At 40.7% G+C, this 25,817-nt stretch overlaps 1 protein-coding gene across 2 annotated transcripts in view; it reads left to right on the top strand.

The window, feature by feature from the left end:
• The window catches only part of LOC124115228 (atrial natriuretic peptide receptor 1-like), a 371,546-nt gene that overhangs the window by 325,909 nt on the left and 19,820 nt on the right, over window positions 1-25,817 (top strand). For both annotated transcript variants that reach the window (XM_048395753.1, XM_048395754.1), the window contains 7 exons: window positions 1,655-1,793; window positions 2,581-2,665; window positions 3,121-3,247; window positions 5,618-5,716; window positions 17,461-17,538; window positions 24,446-24,550; window positions 25,570-25,641. In XM_048395753.1, coding sequence (XP_048251710.1) covers window positions 1,655-1,793; window positions 2,581-2,665; window positions 3,121-3,247; window positions 5,618-5,716; window positions 17,461-17,538; window positions 24,446-24,550; window positions 25,570-25,641 — 705 coding nt within the window. The remainder of the gene's footprint in view (window positions 1-1,654; window positions 1,794-2,580; window positions 2,666-3,120; window positions 3,248-5,617; window positions 5,717-17,460; window positions 17,539-24,445; window positions 24,551-25,569; window positions 25,642-25,817) is intronic.

Here is a 25,817-nt window from a genome sequence, read left to right as displayed (position 1 = left end):
TCTCGGATTACAGAGATAGATGTATATGTACTTACACAAGGCCATATGTATATATGTTGTGGGTAAAGTAATTTTGATAAAGAATGTCACATCAGTGCTTCATATAAAGTAAATGTCACAACAGTGCTTCATATAAGGTTACATAAAACTAATTTTCTTCTGAAGTTTTGAAAAACATAATCAGTCTTTCAATATATATTCATGAAGACATCTATATCTTCTCGACTTTCGTGCTTGTTTGGAGCATCATACTCACACACGTGTTTTGTTAAATATCAACAGCATTCAATGATTGTTTAGCTATCACATGCTCATATAAATGTTTTTGGGTTTCCTTCAATATTGTTTACGCAATGGCACGGCTTGCTGAAAATCGATCTCTACGCGCCGTGGGTTTGCTGCAGACAGGAATGGAGCGAAACGGAGTTGCCAGACATTTTAATGTTCAAACACAATATCATTTCTTTGGAGACGTTATCTACAACAGGGCATGTCTTACCACAGACCGGTCGTCCACTTGTGTCGTCGCATCAAGAAGACAACCATATTCGGTTGGTGCATCCTACAGAATCAATACCTAATTGCCACATTAACAGCTCGGACAATTCCTGGGTTGAGACCAATTAGTGGCAAAACCGCACGCAACTGGGTAAGGGAGTATTACATCCGGCCCTGACGTCCAGCGATATGACCAATTCTGCTTCCAAAATTGCTTCCTGTAACTCTCAGGTGTGTGTAGGTCAGAAGCCTGGGACAGTATACAGTTGACATAGGAGTCCAGTTGACAATTGCTTCCTGTAACCCTCGGGCACGCCTAGATGTGTGTAGGTCAGAAGCCTGGGACAGTATACAGTTGACATAGGAGTCCAGTTGACAATTGCTTCCTGTAACCCTCAGGTGTGTGTAGGTCAGAAGCCTGGGACAGTATACAGTTGACATAGGAGTTCAGGTTCTAATTCTACAGCTCTGATGGCCATGCAGATACTTGGACGTAAAGTGACGTTGCTGGCCCACACGTTGCAGTGTTGTAACAGACGTTTAGAGGCAGCATAACATTGGCGTCCTGCCATGTTTCTCCAGACCTCTCCCCCAGAGAACATGTCTGGGAAGAGATGGAACGACTCCATCGACAGGACCAGAACCAGCCGGCAACTCGAGCTCGGTTGGTCAATCTTTGGTTAACATTTGGAACAACATCTCCGCGGCTGTTTTCAATCATCTGGTGTTTTCAGTGAGCCGCCGCTGTGTCGCCTGTATCAACGCAAATGATTGAGTTACAACACGCCTCTTTGAGGATCTCCTGTCTCCATATTTGGGCTGTGTCAAGGAATTGTTTCGCTAAAATATTAATCAGATGAATGAACAAATATTGGTTTTGTTCAATAACATAACATTTACACCACTTTATATGAAACGTTTACACAGTTACTTTTTCGGCTAGTATATATCTAGTGTCTTATAGATTTGATTAATTTTATACGCAGGTACTCTGAGCAACAGCGGGCAGCAACCTTTGCACTTTGAATGTAGAAATATAGCGAACTGATGATCAAAGTGTGTATCATTTGTATTCTCAACTATTTCTATTTCTATTTACTCCCAGTTGACCCCTCTCATTGATGCCAGGTATATGGTTTGTCATTGTATATTCCAGGTTGTAGCCAACTATTATGGAAGCAAGAAACGGTATGAGCCAGTTCCGGGCCGATCCATTCACTGGGCAGGGGGTAGACTCACGCCCCCACCTGACACCCCTGAGTGTGGCTTCGACGGGTCCAAGTGTCCCCCTGAAGGTACACACTCCTTTATCATACGTCCATGTCAGAATGATGAGATCTGATTGGTCCACGTGATCTCGATAAAATACTATGTAAACCGCGTTGGAGGTATAAATGTCTCAGCGAGGGAATAAATTTCTTATACCCCGCCACGAGCAAGGAAGGCTGCACGTAAATTTCCGTGCTTCAAAACAAAGCCAGCTTGAGGTAAAAAAAACGAAGGCGGGGCGCATAAAACCCAAAGTACCCCTCGTGATCCTGCTACAACATAGAGCATGCTAGCTCCAGCCGTCTGTTGTATTAAAAACACTGTCTCCGGGGTATAGTGGATAGAGTGTCTGTCCGGAGAGAAGAAGAGGGTTGGTTCGATGCCCTGGTCGTGTCTTACCAAAATACTTCTAAAGATGGTATTTGTTGTTACCCTGCCTGAAGCTCGGTATTGAAGGGCATAAAACAAGGACTTGACAGCTCGGAGTCAGTAGACTGTGTCTGAGTGGGTATCCATGCCAAACTGTCACATGGTGTCTCAGTTGGCTAGCACTATACTGTGTCTGAGTGGGTATCCATGCCAAACTGTCACATTGTATCTCAATGGGCTAGCACTATACTGTGTCTGAGTGGGTATCCATGCCAAACTGTCACATGGTATCTCAATGGGCTAGCACTATAAAACTAGCATTAGTCCTGTCTAGTACAAGGAGCAACACATTCATGAGTGCAATAATCGTGAATATAATTACAACCCAATTCTACATTTGTTCCATAGCAATACATATCCTCTGATCTTTGTCTATTTCAACAGAACCCTTCCCTGAGTACGGCATCGTCATCATCGTGCTCGGCTCCATCCTCCTCATCGTTCTGGTCGCCGTCTTCTTCATCTACAGGTGAGTGGGATCCTCGGTTATCCAGTATAATAATCCCATTCTGTGAGGATCACTACCTGGGGTATTGGGTGTTTAGGGATAGGGATCTCTTGACATGCTAGATCATCTTACAAAATCATGTAGGTCAAAAACAATTTGCACATCTATTTCAGAGAGAAAAAATTATGTTTTGATGAAATGAAAAAAATATTCTCTTTCAAAAGCAATTCCTAGCTTCATTCTTTTCAAAATAATGTCAATGTTCCTTCTGCTCTGCTAGTTTGAAGTAAGCAGTTTGCGGTGACCTTGACCTTACTTCCATCAAATACATCTATCACATGGGTCAGTGCACCCTACACACCTGGATGACTTGATTTGGTCATGCTGTTATGACCACTTAGATATGAACCAAGCGAATACTTTGCGGGCATTTATGCGTGTACTTTCATCGCATCTATTTCCGGTTCTATTTTCAGGCACATCCGGTTAGAAGCGGAACTTGCTGAAATGAACTGGAGAGTGAGGTGGGAGGACATCTTGTTTGGCTCTCCGGAGAAGAACCGGAAGCTCGAGCGCCAAGGAAGTCGTTTGAGTATAAACAGGGTATGTAGATATTTTGAGGACACCAAATTGTGACGAATGTATTCAGACGTAAATAAAGTTGATTCCATAGTTTGATACCTTCTTTGCCACCATACAACTTTCTGTTAATCAAGATTATGATAAGATATGTTTGTTTGTTTGTTGTTTAACGCCGCACTCAGCATGTATGACGGCGGTATGTAAATAATCGAGTCTGGACCAGACAATCCAGTGATTGACATCATGATCATCGATCCACGCAGTTGCGATGCGATGACATGCATCAACCAAGTCAGCGAGTTTGACCACCTGATCCCGTTAGTCGCCTCTTAGAAAAGCATAGTCGTCTTTTACGGCAAGCATGGGTGGCTCAAGACCTATTCTACGCCGGATCTTCATGGGTCTATTCAGAATGTGTTACCATATGCATAATGTTTATAATGTCTATTCTCTACCATTGTTAATTGTTTCATCAGTGATACGGAATAAAAAAAACATATGCATATATTTTAAGGACGGGAACTGTCAAAACGAGTGATACATATAGCTTGATGTTGTATTGCCTTAAGACAACACGCGCACCATTGACATGTGTAATGTTGCATCATGTCCTCAAGATATCAAAGCCCTGCTTTAAGAGGCTATAATTGATGATATCAAATGTTTCATTGCATGAATTGACTTTGTAACGTCGTTATTGATGCTGACACTCTCGCCTATCAGTTTGGCATATCAAACTCAAACAGACCCATAATGTCATTTTCAAGAAGTCCTTTTCTCAACAGCACCAGGGAAATAGGATTAACCTAAAAAAATATGAACATCCGGCAATGTTAAAGCCACTGATCGCCCGTACTCCCACAGACAATACTCGTGGCACACGCCAACACTCAAACCACTATAGTCCGTCCAACTCCAGACAGCTTCGTCTTCAAATGGCTTCTTCAAGGACCCCCAGCAACTAGTCAGAAGTAAAGCCAATAAGTAACTCCGTCTTCCTGGGGTATATGATCATAGACTCAGAAATTACTCCTGTAGAGGGTTTGGGTCTAATTTGGCCTGTCTGTGAGATGGAGAAGCTGTGGTGAGAAAAGCTTTCAAGTATACCAACTTCAAAGACTTCACTCCACTCATTCATAATGGCAAGTACTCCCGGAGTTCTGTATGATAGGCGGTGTGTGATCCCAATATTGGTTTGTGCTAGGGAGAATTCGGAAATGATACCAAGTCAATTTGTGTTCTAAATTCGAAATATAATTCTTTCCACGAACAAATGATAGGGGAAGATGTTTGTGGTCCCTCATAGGACACATGGACCGTAATTTGAAGTGCAGAGTTGCCTCCCTTACCATTAATAGGATCCGTGTGTTATTGACCTTGTTGCAGCTGTGATGAGGACATTGGGTGCTTCATGTTCAGGCCTTGTCTGTCAGATAGGGAACTGTCAATGACACTGTTCATTAGATCATAGTTACGATTATCACGATGACACCAGGTGTTTGACCAGATAAGAGAATGTGTGACACTGGTGGTGATTCTAGTAATAAAGGTGACACCAGGTGTTTGACCAGATAGAGAATGTGTGACACTGGTGAAGATCCCAGTAATAAAGGTGACACCAGGTGTTTGACCAGATAAGAGAATGTGTGTCACTGGTGGCGATCCCAGTAATAAAGGTGACACCAGGTGTTTGACCAGATAGAGAATGTGTGACACTGGTGAAGATCCCAGTTATAAAGGTGACACCAGGTGTTTGACCAGATAAGAGAATGTGTGACACTGGTGGCGATCCCAGTAATAAAGGTGACACCAGGTGTTTGACCAGATAGAGAATGTGTGACACTGGTGAAGATCCCAGTAATAAAGGTGACACCAGGTGTTTGACCATATAGAGAATGTGTGTCACTGGTGACGATACCAGTGATAAAGGTGACACCAGGTGTTTGACCAGATGGAGAACCCGTGTCACTGGTGACGATCCCAGTTATAAAGGTGACACCAGGTGTTTGACCAGATAAAGAACGTGTGTCACTGGTGACGATCCCAGTTATAAAGGTGACACCAGGTGTTCAGCAGCAAGACAGCAAACAACTGTGAATTAGTACAGAGCATATTTATAGTGATAACGTTAACACAAGGTGCTCGCTACCTGACGGGTGTTCACAAGGTAACACATAGTGTTGTCATAAACTTAAGTGAAACTGATCACCAAAAAGTGACTTTAAGTTAGCAATATACATGCTCAAAACGAAAATCAGTCAAATAATTGTCATCCATGGCACATCAACACCTACCAGATATAGAACAGACATACTCAGGTTTCGAAAATCTAATAATGGTGATATTCAATTTAATATTTCTCAAAAGATTGGTTTTCTTCATATTTTCCAGAAATATTCCTACGCCAGTTCGTGTTCTGTTGATACTATCGCCGTCCATCTGAGTGACGTTGGCTGCCGACAACTCTTCACCAAAACTGGATATTACAAGGTAAGACCCCTCGGCTCAACATTACAGTGTTCATTATCGTCTCAGAGAGCCTTGATTTGTGTCATAGGCAGGGGTCCCCTGAAGACACATTGATTTTCAAAGAACCACGGTGGTGTGACATAATGTTAGATATGCTGACTGACTCTGCCATTACGTCATTGCGAGGGAAATGTATATCAAAATGCAGTTATTTGCTTGACGTTGAACTACTTCTGACACAGCTCTGAATCGAATGTTAGGTCAGAATGGGTTTTCTTAGCCTAACAAATATAGACTAATTAGTCCATTTTGATGTTGTAAGATCCTTTGAACTTCTGTATAACCCTCAGTCAAAATACGGGGGAAACAGTTGAAAAAGTGGCTTAAATAGTGAAACTTTCAGTCATTTTACACATTGACTGCAACATATACACGTTCGGTCATTTTACACATTGACTGTAACATATACACGTTCAGTCATTTTACACATTGACTGTAACATATACACGTTCAGTCATTTTACACATTGACTGTAACATATACACGTTCAGTCATTTTACACATTGACTGTAACATATACACGTCCAGTCATTATTCACATTGACTGTAACATATACACGTTCAGTCTTTATTCACATTGACTGTAACATATACACGTTCAGTCATTATTCACATTGACTGTAACATATACACGTTCAGTCATTATTCACATTGACTGTAACATATACACGTCCAATCATTATTCACATTGACTGTAACATATACACGTCTAATCATTATTCACATTGACTGTAACATATACACGTCCAGTCATTATTCACATTGACTGTAACATATACACGTCCAGTCATTATTCACATTGACTGTAACATATACACGTTCAGTCATTATTCACATTGACTGTAACATATATACGTCCAATCATTATTCACATTGACTGTAACATATACACGTCCAGTCATTATTCACATTGACTGTAACATATACACGTTCAGTCATTTTACACATTGACTGCAACATATACACGTTCAGTCATTTTACACATTGACTGTAACATATACACGTTCAGTCATTATTCACATTGACTGTAACATATACACATCCAGTCATTATACACATTGACTGTAACATATACACGTTCAGTCATTATTCACATTGACTGTAACATTTGCACGTCTAGTCATTATTCACATTGACTGTAACATATACACATCCAGTCATTATACACATTGACTGTAACATATACACGTTCAGTCATTATTCACATTGACTGTAACATTTGCACGTCTAGTCATTATTCACATTGACTGTAACAAATACACGTCCAATCATTATTCACATTGACTGTAACATATACACGTTCAGTCATTATTCACATTGTCGCCATGTATTCAGATAAACAGCATTGCTTCTCTCTTGACATGGTGTGCAGCATGGCCCGTAGTATAGATTGCTGCAATAATGCCCCTCGACTTTAAGCAAAGTTCGTTTGTTGTGTTTCTCATTTATTGAGAGGGAAGTCGCCATGTATTCAGACAAACACCATTGCTTCTCTCTTGACATGGTGTGCAGCATGGCCCGTAGTATAGATTGCTGCAATAATGCCCCTCGACTTTAAGCAAAGATCGTTTGTTGTGTTTCTCATTTATCGAGAGGGTTAGAAGGTTTCTTTGTATTGTCTGGGCAAGTGTTTGTTTGTGTGTCATTTAACACCGCACTCAGAAATATTCCAGCTATATGGCGGCGGTCTTTAAATAGTCACGTCTGGACAAGACAATCCAGTGATTGACATCATGAGCATCCATGGATACGATGACATGCATCAACCAAGTCAGCGAACCTGACCACCCGATCCCGTTAGTCGCTTCTTACGACAAGCATAGTCACATCTTAGGACAAGCATTGGTTTACTGAAGTCCAATTCTACCCCGGAATCCCCAGGGGTTTCTTGGTAAATGTGATAAAAAAGGGAACATACGTAGACGTCACATGTAGTCATGACTCGTCTAACTCAGTTCGGCAATGCTGCGATACAGTCTCTGATAACATGGAAGTCCTTGAGTGGAAATTCCAGTAGTTGATAATCAAACACGTTTCCTAAAATGTGTTGAAGTAATCTTGTGGAGACACAAATGAGGCCCTCATTCCAAGAAGGGTCAGTCGATGCTGAGTATACCAATAGTATCGACGTAATTCGCATGGCTGTAAATGTGGAGGATCATCTTACCTTATTAGTCTGTCTCTGGTTCCACGTTGGTCCGCTATAGTGTCATCAACTGCCTGTAGGTCAAATTTAAACTGTGGCATGGTATCTCAGTGGGCGAGCACTAAAGAACTAATTTACCAACATCAAGCAACCCACACACCACACACGCGTACCACACACACACACACACACACACACACACACACACACACACACACACACACACAAAAACCATCACACAACCATCACACACACACATACAAACACACACACACACACATATGACACATACACACACCACACAACACACGCATCCCACTCACATACACCACGCACATGCGTACCACACACACACACACACACAGAAACACACACATGACACACACCACACACACAAATACACAACCATCACACACACATGACACATTCACACACATGACACATTCACACACCACACAACACACACACACCACCACCACACTCAACACACACACAAACACACACACACACACAAATGCACACATACACACACAAACACACACATGAAAAACACCACACATACCACACACACATACACCACCATCACACACATGACACATACACACAACACACTCACCCCACTCACATACACCACACACACAACACACACACACCACAAACACCACACACACAAACAACACACAACACACACACACCACAACACACCACACCACACACACAAACAACACCACCACACACTCGCCACACCCACATGCACCACACACATACGCCACACACACACACAAACACCACACACACACACCGCACTCACATACACATACACACACAGCCACACAAACACAAACACACACACACACACACACACACACACACACACATACACACACACACACACACACACACACACACACACACACACACACACACACACACACACACGTATCAGGGTTTAGTATCAGATGTATAAATCCCTGGTTCTAAGGTCACTCGTGCGTCACACATATTGACACCTGACTGTTGACTCGGACACAAGATGACACAAGGGAACAAAAGACTTATGCCGTTCCCGACACAAATACCCAGCTGTGCTATACCTGGGTTTCCTAATTCCCCCAGGAAATTGCTGCCTGCTAATTCGACTGAGCGTGAACATTGATATGACAGTTTGGAAGGACGTGGAACTATACATCGACGAACCGCTTCACACATCTATGGCGTCACAATACCTCGCCAACAGCTGTATAATCTGCTCTCAAGATCTGTTTAATATACCGCAAAAGGTCTGTCCTGAAAACAATGAAGGCATTCGTTTTTTGTGATTTGATTTGCCTAAGGTGCCTTTCCGGTGCACCAATAACAGAATGATGATGCACACATGGTGGGTTTCATCCGACATTAAAGTCCACCGACATTTTCTGGTTTTGATGGGTACGTGGGGGAATGATTATTGCCGAAGTAGCAAATTCCAGCTGAGACCACGGCGGCCAGTGACCAATCCAGTTTGGGCAAGACAAACAAATGACTGATAGCCTAAAACCCATGATGACGATCAGTCAGGTCCGACATTGTGACCACCCGATACCCTTTATTGCGTGAAGATACGTGTAAGAATTGATCTTCAGTAACCTATGCTTGCCGTAAGAGACGACAAACTGGATCGGGTGGCCAGGCTTGTTGACGTAGTTGATGCATCCCAATCACGTAGATAGATGCTCATGATGTCAATCACTAATTTGTCTTGTCCAGACTTGATTAGTATCAGATCACTGTCATATAGCTGGAATATGCAAACAAACAAACAAAAGTATTGGGAAATGACTTATTTTGACCCAAAATTGGGGGGCATTATTTCTATAAATGTGAATGAGAAGATAACTCCCACTTCATGAACACAGAAAGAGGCACCGCCTTTTAAAGATGGCGATGATGATGATGATGATGGTGATGATGATGATGATGATGATGTTAGAGATTTAACGAGCGCTTCCGGTGTTGCCGATTTCCCATAGTATGGGATCTCAGGCACCCGACTGCACCAATGTTCATGGTTAATGTCAACGTATAGTGTATTTGGTTCAAATTGGTATTTCATGTATAAAATCTCAACACGGTAGTTTGTCTAAAAAGGCGTGATATTAAAAATATTATAAGAATTTGTCTTTTTACAGAGAAAATAAGCTTCTCAATCTTATCCAAAAATCATTCTAAACCAAGCCGGAAATTAACAGACTTTTCTCCACTGGCAAAGCCAGACTCCCCAGGCACTGCGCCATCCGGCGACAGGGGGCGCTTTTCTAATGCGCGTCATTAACTCCCATTGACGACCAATCAGTGGGCGGCAGCTCATCCCCCCTTTAACGAGGCTATTATGATGGGGGATAAGGGGCTTCGGCCAGACAAGAAATGGCACTAATTTCAACAGATAGGTGGAGAATTTGAATAGATATGACAGTACAGCTTCAGCAGGGTATTACCAAAAATTGCAAATTTCTTCCACTCAAAGTAGAAGTTTTCAGCCGAACGTGTCAATATGTATAGTCTGATGTGAATAACGACCGAACACCGCAGGGCAAGGGCCAATGTCTTCCCATTAGATGCATATTGCGGGTTAAATATGGCAATCTCGCTTAATATGCACCATGTGAACATGTTATAATTTGTCAGACACCATGCCTTTCAATACATGGGGAGACAATTGTGTTTTCTCATTACAAGAAAACCGGAAGTGTCATTATATATACTAATACACATGCGTCGAAGAGTTGGACGTTTTCGTAATCATTTACTGCGCAATATTTTAACAATGTCGTTATTTGTCGCTGGTTATTTATTATTATTTTTTAATTAATAGTTTTCTGACGTTTTTAGTTTGACTAAATTCAAAGACGCATTCAGCATATGTGTTACAGTCTATATGTCAAGTCAGACAGGCAGGGTAACAACAAGTGCCATATTTTGGTACGACGCAACCAGGAATGGAACCACAACTACACCACGGAGGCGGTCTCAGAAATGTATTAAGTCAAAATATAAGTTAAAAAACGTATCATCTGAAGGGAAACATTTCATGTAATGAATAAAATTGATATATCGTTATTGTATAATAAAAAACAAAACCCTTTCAGTATCAGAAACAAAACATATTGTCAGTCAAACAGTCAAAAACTTATTAAATCACCCCCAGTACCCTACTTTATAAAAAAAAAGACGTTCAAATTATCAACATATTGTGGCATAACATTTTATTGCAATATGAAATAACCTGTTTAAAAGAGGTTACGCTTTAAATAAAGACCAATTCATGGATTATATTTTCTTGAACAAGTCATGTATCCTGTCTGTGTATTCAATATCCTCAAGCAAAGGTTATTTTCTTATCTTAAAAGAGAACTTTTTTATGGTTTGAAAAAAGTCAGGCCCGAAACCTTCTCACAAAATCTAAAAAATGGTGGTCCATTTTGTTCAATCAAGTGTGAAACGCATACAGAAACATGGTTATAAACCATGACAAGGTACGGTAGCGGAAGGTACCCGGAAGCTTTCCGGATGCAAATGTTCTCTAAATCTTTTTCTTGTAAATAATGTCAACTTTTGTATATGAAGACAGCAGTAAGTTTGTGTGTCATGCTGTTTCTCACTCCCCTCAGGATATCCTTGATATCCTTGGTCTTTGAGAATAAGTTTTTCAGAATTATATTTTTAGATTTTGATTTTGGTATATTTCTTTTAGACGTTGAAATTCCTGATTCAAAGTGGGAATTCCGGAACGCGGAAATGTTTCCTTTCATGCAGTGTTATTTCTGTGCGAACAACCGCGTTGAAAACAAGTTCCATTTAATGCCCCTTGGCTGTGTTCACACAAACAGCTGTCGATAGTCTGAACAGGAATTGACACGTGCTAAAAGCTTGTCAATCACCAAGCCCTGATAGGTATCTCTCCCCCATCACCTGGAGTAGGAACTCGTATGTCTGCCGTCTGTATATCTGACAAGCTGCTTGAAGCATTGACCAGGTAGCCAATTGGTTAACGTGCTCGCTGGTTCCGCTTGACACCCGGGTTCTATTCTCCAAATTAACCCCCTCATTATTGGTGTTAGTTTTATTTCATGATCTAGCACATAGGCTGTTTTATTAAAAAGAATTATTGATGTTTACAATTCTGACTTTATTATGAGACTATGTTTATGAATCAATGTCTCAAATAGAAGTTATGTAAGTACAATGTCTCAATCAGATGTTATCGAAGTACAGTTTCTAAAATTGAAATTATGGAGTGCATTGTCTCAAATAGAATTTAGGTTTAAGTACAATGTCTCAATCAGATGTTATCAAATTACAGTTTTTCAAACGGAAATTATGTAAGTACAATGTCTCAAACGTAAGCTATGTAAATATTAAATGTCAAAGCCAGATAATATCCATCTCGATTATCTGCCGAAACAGATATACAAATATATATATGCATTATTATTTTTTGGAAAAGAAGTACCTGTTAAATAAAATGGGCTTCTGCCCAGGCTAGCAGAAGGCCCATAACATATATCACTACTTATCCGTACATCTTAGTGTTTTACAGAAAATAACAAACTTCTCACTCACACATTCACTCTCGTAATAGAAACATACTGCATAAACCATTCAAGTTTATATATCATACAGCAGTGATGGGAAGTACATGATCCCAAACATTAAAGTCTTAAGTAAAAAACTAAAATGAAAATGACAGCTGCTCCTCATTTTCGAAGAGTTTATGATACAGCATCCAAGCACCATAGAATTTCTGCCGATTCCCTGTCCTGAAAGCAATATCTTTTTTAATGTTGTATCGTGAAAAAGCTTCCTTTTTATAAACATGAAAATGAGGTGTGTTTTTTTAATTTGCATCTATAAATATGGAATTTTGCAATAAGTAAAAGTAAGTATAACACTTTATCAGTTTTTATGTTCTCTTTAACCCCAGAAAAGTATCAATTCTGCACAAATTGTCATATTATTATTAAAAACATGAAAGCACTGGTCTAACCATTTATTAATAACATACATTTAGACAATGTTATTTAATGCTGAAATCTTTGGATGAAGTTAATCGCACTACATGGGTAACTTGTGTCAAAAGACTATTATTCAGTTATGGATTTGGCCATGTGTGGATTTCGCAGGAAGTTGGTAATGAGACCCTCTTTATTAATGCATTTATTCAAAGGTTAAAAGACTGTAACCAACAGGACTGGTATTGTAAAGTTTGTGAAATACGTAAATTATCAATGTATAAGGAATATAAGTCATTGCTAACAGTTGAAAAGTATCTCTGTGAAATCACAGGCCGTCATTATAGACGTATGTTTTGTTTGTTAAGAATTGGCGAGTTGCCATTGATGGTAAATTTAGGTAGAAGATGCTGTATAGAGTACTGTAATAGGCAGTGCAGATATTGTAATTTAAAGGAAATTGAAGATGAGTTTCATTTCATGCTTGTCTGCCCATGTTACAGATATTTAAGAAATAAGTATTTACCTATTTATTACTCTTCCAATTCTACCTTATTTAAATATAATACACTATTATCTTGTAACCGCACTAGTATTGTAACTAATTGTGTTAAGTATATACTGGAAGCACTTGCAATCCGAAATACTGTCACTTAATACCCTTTGTCATCTGCCTCATACTGTATTTTTCAATGAGTATTTGTACGTGGGCCTATGGCCTTTATTCTGAAATAAAGAATTTAGACACCATATTGTGTAAAATGTGGATATCAATCTGTATGAACATGAAAGCACTGGTCTAACCATTTATTTCTAACCACGGTGCTCTCAACTATATATGTGTAATATCTGGTTAGCTACAGCTCTCCAAACATATCCATTGATACTGTCACGTGAGCTACGGTGCTCTCAACTATATATGTGTAATATCTGGTTAGCTACAGCTCTCCAAACATATCCATTGATACTGTCACGTGAGCTACGGTGCTCTCAACTATATATGTGTAATATCTGGTTAGCTACAGCTCTCCAAACATATCCATTGATACTGTCACGTGAGCTACGGTGCTCTCAACTATATATGTGTAATATCTGGTTAGCTACAGCTCTCCAAACATATCCATTGATACTGTCACGTGAGCTACGGTGCTCTCAACTATATATGTGTAATATCTGGTTAGCTACAGCTCTCCAAACATATCCATTGATACTGTCACGTGAGCTACGGTGCTCTTAATGTATGCATGTGTAATATCTGGTTAACTACAGCTCTCCAAACATATCCATTGATACTGTCACGTGAGCTACGGTGCTCTCAACTATATATGTGTAATATCTGGTTAGCTACAGCTCTCCAAACATATCCATTGATACTGTCACGTGAGCTACGGTGCTCTCAACTATATATGTGTAATATCTGGTTAGCTACAGCTCTCCAAACATATCCTTTGATACTGTCACGTGAGCTACGGTGCTCTCAACTATATATGTGTAATATCTGGTTAGCTACAGCTCTCCAAACATATCCATTGATACTGTCACGTGAGCTACGGTGCTCTCAACTATATATGTGTAATATCTGGTTAGCTACAGCTCTCCAAACATATCCATTGATACTGTCACGTGAGCTACGGTGCTCTCAACTATATATGTGTAATATCTGGTTAGCTACAGCTCTCCAAACATATCCATTGATACTGTCAGGTGAGCTACGGTGCTCTTAACGTATGCATGTGTAATATCTGGTTAGCTACAGCTCTCCAAACATATCCATTGATACTGTCACGTGAGCTACGGTGCTCTCAACTATATATGTGTAATATCTGGTTAGCTACAGCTCTCCAAACATATCCATTGATACTGTCACGTGAGCTACGGTGCTCTCAACTATATATGTGTAATATCTGGTTAGCTACAGCTCTCCAAACATATCCATTGATACTGTCACGTGAGCTACGGTGCTCTCAACTATATATGTGTAATATCTGGTTAGCTACAGCTCTCCAAACATATCCATTGATACTGTCACGTGAGCTACGGTGCTCTTAACGTATGCATGTGTAATATCTGGTTAGCTACAGCTCTCCAAACATATCCCTTGATACTGTCACGTGAGCTACGGTGCTCTCAACTATATATGTGTAATATCTGGTTAGCTACAGCTCTCCAAACATATCCATTGATACTGTCACGTGAGCTACGGTGCTCTCAACTATATATGTGTAATATCTGGTTAGCTACAGCTCTCCAAACATATCCTTTGATACTGTCACGTGAGCTACGGTGCTCTTAACGTATGCATGTGTAATATCTGGTTAGCTACAGCTCTCCAAACATATCCATTGATACTGTCACGTGAGCTACGGTGCTCTCAACTATATATGTGTAATATCTGGTTAGCTACAGCTCTCCAAACATATCCATTGATACTGTCACGTGAGCTACGGTGCTCTCAACTATATATGTGTAATATCTGGTTAGCTACAGCTCTCCAAACATATCCATTGATACTGTCACGTGAGCTACGGTGCTCTCAACTATATATGTGTAATATCTGGTTAGCTACAGCTCTCCAAACATATCCATTGATACTGTCACGTGAGCTACGGTGCTCTTAACTATATATGTGTAATATCTGGTTAGCTACAGCTCTCCAAACATATCCATTGATACTGTCACGTGAGCTACGGTGCTCTCAACTATATATGTGTAATATCTGGTTAGCTACAGCTCTCCAAACATATCCATTGATACTGTCACGTGAGCTACGGTGCTCTCAACTATATATGTGTAATATCTGGTTAGCTACAGCTCTCCAAACATATCCATTGATACTGTCACGTGAGCTACGGTGCTCTTAACGTATATATGTGTAATATCTGGTTAGCTACAGCTCTCCAAACATATCCATTGATACTGTCAGGTGAGCTACGGTGCTCTTAACGTATGCATGTGTAATATCTGGTTAGCTACAGCTCTCCAAACATATCCATTGATACTGTCACGTGAGCTACGGTGCTCTCAACTATATATGTGTAATATCTGGTTAGCTACAGCTCTCCAAACATATCCATTGATACTGTCACGTGAGCTACGGTGCTCTCAACTATATATGTGTAATATCTGGTTAGCTACAGCTCTCCAAACATATCCATTGATACTGTCACGTGAGCTACGGTGCTCTTAACGTATATATGTGTAATATCTGGTTAGCTACAGCCCTCCAAACATATCCATTGATACTGTCAGGTGAGCTACGGTGCTCTTAACGTATGCATGTGTAATATCTGGTTAGCTACAGCTCTCCAAACATATCCATTGATACTGTCACGTGAGCTACGGTGCTCTCAACTATATATGTGTAATATCTGGTTAGCTACAGCTCTCCAAACATATCCATTGATACTGTCACGTGAGCTACGGTGCTCTTAACGTATATATGTGTAATATCTGGTTAGCTACAGCTCTCCAAACATATCCATTGATACTGTCAGGTGAGCTACGGTGCTCTTAACGTATGCATGTGTAATATCTGGTTAGCTACAGCTCTCCAAACATATCCATTGATACTGTCAGATGAGCTACGGTGCTCTTAACGTATGCATGTGTAATATCTGGTTAGCTACAGCTCTCCAAACATATCCATTGATACTGTCACGTGAGCTACGGTGCTCTTAACGTATGCATGTGTAATATCTGGTTAGCTACAGCTCTCCAAACATATCCATTGATACTGTCACGTGAGCTACGGTGCTCTTAACGTATGCATGTGTAATATCTGGTTAGCTACAGCTCTCCAAACATATCCATTGATACTGTCACGTGAGCTACGGTGCTCTGAACGTATGCATGTGTAATATCTGGTTAGCTACAGCTCTCCAAACATATCCATTGATACTGTCAGGTGAGCTACGGTGCTCTTAACGTATGCATGTGTAATATCTGGTTAGCTACAGCTCTCCAAACATATCCATTGATACTGTCACGTGAGCTACGGTGCTCTTAACGTATGCATGTGTAATATCTGGTTAGCTACAGCTCTCCAAACATATCCATTGATACTGTCACGTGAGCTACGGTGCTCTTAACGTATGCATGTGTAATATCTGGTTAGCTACAGCTCTCCAAACATATCCATTGATACTGTCAGGTGAGCTACAGTGCTCTTAACGTATGCATGTGTAATATCTGGTTAGCTACAGCTCTCCAAACATATCCATTGATACTGTCAGGTGAGCTACAGTGTTTCTAACATATGTTTTGACATATGCAGGAGCGAGTGTAGACAGAACTAGACACTGGACATATTTTATCTCAGTGTTATCATTGAGAACTCTTGAAGTAAACTCAATTAGAAAATTCATTTCGAATTCCTATCTACTCATATATGACAGCTGGACCGTTCATAGCACAAATATGTAACACGAACTTGAATTCCAGCTGTAAATGCCATGGCAGAGTTTCTCATATTTATCTAAACTCGCCTACGGGAATAAGAAGTGAGCCTAGTGAGAAAGATGTTTGATAAATGTTAAAGTGAATCAATATTGATTACATAGTTTGCTTTTCAGGGAGCGATTATTGCGGTGAAGCTGGTGGAAAGAACGAGTATTGGCATCAGCAAGCCCCTCCTTCTGGAGATCAAGAGGGTGAGTGATGCTGTAGTGATGTAGGTCTTGTGGATGTCTGTGAGAATAACATTGGGCAAGCCCCTCCTCCTGGAGATCAAGAGGGTGAGTGATGCTGAAGTGATGTAGGTCTTGTTGATGTCTGTGAGAATAACATTGGGCAAGCCCCTCCTCCTGGAGATCAAGATGGTGAGTGATGCTGTAGTGATGTAGGTATTGTGGATGTCTGTGAGAATAACATTGGGCATGCCCCTCCTCCTGGAGATCAAGAGGGTGAATGATGCTGTAGTGATGTAGGTATTGTGGATGTCTGTGAGAATAACATTGGGCAAGCCCCTCCTCCTGGAGATCAAGAGGGTGAGTGATGCTGTAGTGATGTAGGTCTTGTGGATGTCTGTGAGAATAACATTGGGCAAGCCCCTCCTTCTGGAGATCAAGAGGGTGAGTGATGCTGAAGTGGTGTAGGTATTGTGGATGTCTGTGAGAATAACATTTGGCATGCCCCTCCTTCTGGAGATCAAGAGGGTGAGTGATGCTGTAGTGATGTAGGTCTTGTGGATGTCTGTGAGAATAACATTGGGCAAGCCCCTCCTCCTGGAGATCAAGAGGGTGAGTGATGCTGTAGTGATGTAGGTCTTGTGGATGTCTGTGAGAATAACATTGGGCAAGCCCCTCCTTCTGGAGATCAAGAGGGTGAGTGATGCTGAAGTGGTGTAGGTCTTGTGGATGTCTGTGAGAATAACATTGGGCAAGCCCCTCCTTCTAGAGATCAAGAGGGTGAGTGATGCTGAAGTGGTGTAGGTATTGTGGATGTCTGTGAGAATAACATTTGGCATGCCCCTCCTTCTGGAGATCAAGAGGGTGAGTGATGCTGTAGTGATGTAGGTCTTGTGGATGTCTGTGAGAATAACATTGGGCAAGCCCCTCCTCCTGGAGATCAAGAGGGTGAGTGATGCTGTAGTGATGTAGGTCTTGTGGATGTCTGTGAGAATAACATTGGGCAAGCCCCTCCTTCTGGAGATCAAGAGGGTGAGTGATGCTGAAGTGGTGTAGGTCTTGTGGATGTCTGTGAGAATAACATTGGGCATGCCCCTCCTTCTGGAGATCAAGAGGGTGAGTGATGCTGTAGTGATGTAGGTATTGTGGATGTCTGTGAGAATAACATTGGGCAAGCCCCTCCTCCTGGAGATCAAGAGGGTGAGTGATGCTGTAGTGATGTAGGTCTTGTTGATGTCTGTGAGAATAACATTGGGCAAGCCCCTCCTTCTGGAGATCAAGAGGGTGAGTGATGCTGAAGTGGTGTAGGTATTGTGGATGTCTGTGAGAATAACATTGGGCATGCCCCTCCTTCTGGAGATCAAGAGGGTGAGTGATGCTGTAGTGATGTAGGTCTTGTGGATGTCTGTGAGAATAACATTGGGCAAGCCCCTCCTCCTGGACATCAAGAGGGTGAGTGATGCTGTAGTGGTGTAGGTCTTGTGGATGTCTGTGAGAATAACATTGGGCAAGCCCCTCCTTCTGGAGATCAAGAGGGTGAGTGATGCTGAAGTGGTGTAGGTATTGTGGATGTCTGTGAGAATAACATTGGGCATGCCCCTCCTTCTGGAGATCAAGAGGGTGAGTGATGCTGTAGTGATGTAGGTCTTGTGGATGTCTGTGAGAATAACATTGGGCAAGCCCTTCCTTCTGGAGATCAAGAGGGTGAGTGATGCTGTAGTGATGTAGGTCTTGTGAATGTCTGTGAGAATAACATTGGGCAAGCCAATCCTCCTGGAGATCAAGAGGGTGAGTGATGCTGTAGTGATGTAGGTCTTGTGGATGTCTGTGAGAATAACATTGGGCAAGCCCCTCCTCCTGGAGATCAAGAGGGTTAGTGATGCTGTAGTGATGTAGGTCTTGTTGATGTCTGTGAGAATAACATTGGGCAAGCCCCTCCTCCTGGACATCAAGAGGGTGAGTGATGCTGTAGTGATGTAGGTCTTGTGGATGTCTGTGAGAATAACATTGGGCAAGCCCCTCCTCCTGAAGATCAAGAGGGTGAGTGATGCTGTAGTGATGTAGGTCTTGTGGATGTCTGTGAGAATAACATTGGGCATGCCCCTCCTTCTGGAGATCAAGAGGGTGAGTGATGCTGTAGTGATGTAGGTCTTGTGGATGTCTGTGAGAATAACATTGGGCAAGCCCCTCCTTCTGGAGATCAAGAGGGTGAGTGATGCTGTAGTGATGTAGGTATTGTGGATGTCTGTGAGAATAACATTGGGCAAGCCCCTCCTCCTGGAGATCAAGAGGGTGAGTGATGCTGTAGTGATGTAGGTCTTGTGGATGTCTGTGAGAATAACATTGGGCAAGCCCCTCCTTCTAGAGATCAAGAGGGTGAGTGATGCTGTAGTGATGTAGGTATTGTGGATGTTTGTGAGAATACCATTTGGCAAGTCCCTCCTTTTGATTGATCACTGGCAGTTTGATTAGTAACTGTTTCATAATGACATTTTTCAGAAAAGTGTGAACACACAAATATGGATCAGGAATATTGTGGGGATGTTTTGTATAGAGAAGACTGAGCACACCCTTTCTACATACAAGTTCAAATGTATTCTGTAACAGACATATCTATGTAATGCTGCAGCATGTTGATAGTTTATTTCTTATGGAGTGACATAAAAGTTTGGTTTTACGATCCAGACCACAAAAAGTGTGGAAAGTAATGTAAGATGAAGTCAAATTCCAGTTCCAGTCATACCGATTGTTTTAAATAAAAAAGGTCTAGTTTTACGTCTATTTCGACCCCAAACTAAAGTATGATGAATACTACAGGGTCGGATTGATGACGTGGTTCATTGCGTGTCTTCGTATGCGAGGCATGGGGCGTTGTTCATAATATCAATCACTGGTTTGCATGTCTCGATTATTTACCGACCGCTGTGATATAGGTGGGGTATTGCTAAATGTGGCGTTAATCTCTCCAGAAATGACACAATCTCCCTCAGGTCTATATGTTCATATTTTCCTTCATCTCTGCCGGACTTTAACAGCTTGACAATTTATCCTAATTTCATAATATGAAATAAAGTAGTGACCTTTCATCACTTGTTTACGTTGTGTAGCATGATCAGATACAATCCAGTACACTCTGTGATGTCCAACTACAAAGGAAAGACACATTAAATTGTAGAATTTCAAGCAATTACCTATTTAATTAAATTTTCACGAAAGCACTATATCGGTTTCATCAAATTAATCTTTTCCGTCTGTCTGTAATGAGATATCTAGGTATTTTATTGAAGCAAAAAGAAGAATATAAAATTACATGGGTACTATGTCAGTTTAATATGTCATCCTGAGGCTATCTTTAACAACTGTTCGCGGAAACGGTTGGTGCAGTGCTCTAAGTTGTCGCAATCCACAGGGCAGAGTTACGTCCCTTGTTTATGCCAGGATCCACTGATTGTTGGAGTGCAGCTAAGTGGCTGGTACATGCATTATCCACTGATTGTTTGAGTGCAGCTAAGTTGTTGGTACATGCATGATCCCCAGAAACCAATGCCGGTCGTACCACATGACCATGACCATGACTAGCTGGATCAGGGGGTCAGTCTCGGTGAGGGGCGGTGAGGTAGCCTGGTGGTTAAAGTGTTGGCTCGTCACGCCGAAGACCCGGGTTCGATTCCCCAAATAATGTGTGAAGCCCATTTTCCATGATATTGCTGGAGTATTGCTAAGGAATATTGCTAAAAGCGGCACAAAGCTTCACTCACTCACTCACTCACTCACTCACTCACTCACTCACTCACTCACTCACTCACTCACTCACTCACTCACTCACTCACTCACTCACTCACTCACTCACTCACTCACTCACTCACTCACTCACTCACTCACTCACTCACTCACTCACTCAACCACCCACCCACCCACCCACCCACTCACTCACTCACTCACTCACCCACCCACCCATCCACCCACACACCCACCCACCCACTCACCCACCCACCCACTCACTCACCCACCCACCCACTCACTCACTCACTCACTCACTCACTCATCGTGATTTCATTGAACCACAACGGCTTTGGATGTTGTTCATAATATCCTTCAATGGTTTGACCGGTTTAGACTCGATTAGGTACATCCGTCATCTTAAAGTTGGAATATGGGAGAGTTCGGCGTTTTGTAAACAAACAAACAAACTTATCTGGGAAATGTCTACGACTTGACTCACTTCAAGTCTTTCCCCTACATCTTAGCGGCATTGAAAGCAACTCACATCAGGATATGTTGGTCTGTCCATACTTTCGATGTCAAAGTAAAATTTAAAGCCACCTTGTGACCATGACGGTGACATCGATACATTGATGGAGAACATAACTTATCCATTACGTACAATGAATGTTATTTTGTCAGAAACACGGTCAAATTGTGTTGACTGAGATATTTGAAGGATGGCTGTCACACCTAAATCACGTTACATGAATACTTTCCATGTGCCGCGTTGTTTGAAAATCTCGTTATTATGGAAACGCGTTACTATGGAAACAGTCATTAATGGATGATGTTTCGTCAAACATCATGTTGATCTCATCTAATGACCTGCCCCGAGCAGACAATATATATCTTCAAATATCAACTTTGTCGTGTTACGAGTCCAAAATGTTATCTGATGATATTAAAACAATATTCTGAGCATTTCTCCCATTTTATCGGAATTTGTCAATTTAATCAAGGTACTGAAAACATTTTCATGAACTGTATCAGATGATGTCTGTCTTATAACTATATAAAACTACGAGTATATATGACAGCTAAATATGATGCAACTTCGTTGAGCTGACAGAACCCTTTTTATATAAACTGACGGACAAAAGAAAGTAGACACTCATTTGATAATGGTGGCTAGAAAGGAAACACACCAGAATTGGTTATTCCATGGTGATGTATTTGATATCATATCATCGTTGTGTTTTGAACCTTATCTTTGTAGAGTTTCGGCGACTGTTATCAGCCAAGGAACGCTTAAAGAACGGTTGTAATGTTTTTGTCAAATCTAGTTTTCAAGTGTATACTTTTCGTTTGCCCGGTATCTTGTTTTTAAAGTGGCAGGTGGATATATGGAATCATTACTATTGTAACGGTACATTACATATTGGGAGGTCAACCTGCTGTGCTTTCGTTTAACACAGTTAGTACAATAACGGATATCTTTTAGCAGATTTACCACGAAAGTAAACACTTGCTAATTGTTGGTGTTTGATTCCTCTAAATTGAATTCAAGTGAGTGTATCATTCTTCTTTCTACAATAGCATTATGACCGCAAACGGAATCACGAAACTGTTTTATTTGTTTGTTTGTTGTTTAACGCGGCTCTCAGCAATGTTCCAGCTACATGACGGCAGTTTGTAAACAATAGGGATACGATGACATGTATCAATGTAGTCACCCGATACCGTTAGTTGCCTCTATCGACATGGCGAGCAACGATCCACTCCTACCCGAATCACAGAACCTGATCACTGGTTGGGTTGAGTCACCTCCTACATCACGCTGTGTTTGACAACGATATAACGATCTGTACCGGAACTATATACTATATTAAATATTACATACTATATTAAAGAAGTTGTTATCTACAAAATGTGCCGTGTTTGTCACACCTAGATTGCTGCATACACATTCTAGGAGTGACAAGTGATTTGGCCTCGGTATGTTTCAATATGTTTCAATAAGTATTTTTAATAATGTTTTCTTTGAAAGTAATAACTTCAGCTCCAGAGAATAACCAGCCTCAATTATCTACCGAAGCAGATTCCATTGGATAATAAAGGCAAAATATCGGTGAACAAATATGAATAAATCACTGAAAATTATCCCAAAATGTTCACCATAATACTTAAATATCCTAAATAAGCTTAATGTGCCCAAGTAGAGATAATAATATATAATGCCTATCAAACAATTAATGTGCCCAGGCTTGAGAAAATGAAGCAACGTTCTGTTCCGAAGTAGACGCCATTTTAATAACGTCATTTTTATAACGTCATACTGTTCCACTGGACGTCAGATTAACATGGCGCCGCAACGCGTGGTAGAGTGATGAAGAGACTGACATTTTCAATGACATCTTAGTCACTTTTCTCAAAACTGCTTCCACACAAGAAATAATTGAATTGATCGTATTTTGAAATCATGTTGATGAAACTGACAGGTGAAACCGTGCAGCTAACGTCTGTGACAGTGATGCTAAATGTGCGCTATATAACACTGTAAATGTGAACCAATTAAGAAATAGAAAGTAATGCTCTTTTGTACTCTCTTTAGATAGATTAGTTAGATTAAATTGTAGAAACTAATATGATCATAAACGTGTATCATGAATAAAAACAAAATGATGCAGTCACGCAGAGATTGGTGTTTCTGTATATAGTGATGAATCTTCAGAGACAATGGGGCAAGAAGACATAACTGTACCACACACATAATATCTTATATTTCAGAATCATACTTACGTTTTCCAACAAATTATGTATAAACTGTATGAGTGTGTATAGTTGATGCATTGATGAAGAAATTGGTGTTTCTGTGAATACTGATGAATCTTCAGAGACAATGAGGCAAGAAGATATCACTGCACCACACACATAATATCTTATATTTCAGAATCATACATACAACGAGTTCCAACAAATTATGTATAAACTGTATGAGTGTGTATAGTTATTCCCCAGTATACTGTTTCCCTGAATGACAAATCAAAGAGTTACTTTTCCTCAGCAGAATCGTATACAGATACATGAAACTCACGTTTACTCATTACGCCAGTAAACATCAGGTCAATTACAACACTTGACAGTACGTATTATTGTTGTCATGAGTTATAGCGCGAGATTTCTTTTATGTATATATTCTGTATATTTATGGACGATTCCCTTTCAGATCAAGGATTTACAGAATGACCACATTGTCAGATTTGTTGGGATATGCATTGACGTGCCGAACCAATGCATCCTATCAGAGTACTGCCCAAAAGGGAGTCTGCAGGTATGTTGCAGTAGCAGGTCAGGATGAGAATGGCATTAAAGGGGACACCAGCTAATCTGGAAAATCTGGAAAAGTGTTTTTACAAGTGTTTTTTTTTTATGTGCACAGGGAGAAACGAGATTCGTTTATCCGTTTACTTGCAAATAAGGATGATTTCATCGGTAACAGAAACATCCAGGATAACAAGGTTTCGTTTTTTAGACTATTTGGAAAAAAGCGACATTTTTTCCATTCTTAAATGATAGAAAATGAAGAATGCTGAGATTTTAAGATTTTAAGGTTCAGTTAAATAAGTATTGTATTTTTTAACAATTCTGCAGAACAGCGATCATGGTGATGCAAAAGTCATTAACACATTAACAAATATATTCTGTAGTTGTTGTGGGCAGTGTCTTGAGAGTGTAACACAACGTTGTTTGTTTCCATATAGTGTTTATCTAATACCCCTGAGGAAATGTTGACATGTCAATAAGGAACAACGAGATCACGTTAAGGTATCCCATATTTGTTTGGCTTCAGATATCTGTATGTTCTTGCGAGAACATCTCTTGTACATCTTCTGTCTGTATTCCCAAATGTAATGAACGGTTTTACATTAACGGAACAGTAGGTTTATCGGTATTTCATAGCTTTCGGTCGTGGAAGCCGTGTCAAACTGCACTTATCAGAAGGGTACACAAAGTAGGTGATCTAGACTTTTAGTTGTCAGACTTCTATTTTCAGTGGAAGCCTCGGTGGCTGCAATTGTATTTTACAAGAAAGTGTTATTCCAAATATAACTTTGTTAAATAGTTTTATCTGCTATTATGCTGCCCATGAAGGCAATAATTCGTCGGGGGAAACAATTCTAGATTTCTACTAAGGGACGTTTGGCTACTCTGTCGTACTCGTCTACTTTCCTACACCGAATGCGTATTTACGTAGACATCGTAGATCCTACTATTGTGATGTTTCGGCGGCTTGTGGCAGACTGACCATCAGTCCAGGATGTTGTAACACTGTTGCCTTATATCCGCCAGGACGTTCTGGAGAATGACGAGATCAAGTTGGACTGGATGTTCCGCTACTCCATTATGCAGGACATAGTCAGGGTGAGTCACGTGCAGTCACACACAGTCACATGACTGCCAGTCACATGTAGTCACATGACAGTGTCAGTCACATACAGTCACATGTAGTCACATGACTGTGTCAGTCAAATGCAGTCACATGTAGTCACATGACTGTGCCAGTCACATGTAGCCACATGACTGTGTCAGTCACATGT

The sequence above is a fragment of the Haliotis rufescens genome, unplaced genomic scaffold (genome assembly GCF_023055435.1).
Source record: "Haliotis rufescens isolate VD_foot unplaced genomic scaffold, xgHalRufe1.0.p SCAF_14, whole genome shotgun sequence".
Lineage (NCBI taxonomy): Eukaryota > Metazoa > Mollusca > Gastropoda > Lepetellida > Haliotidae > Haliotis > Haliotis rufescens.
This window is presented reverse-complemented; position numbering and strand designations above follow the sequence as displayed.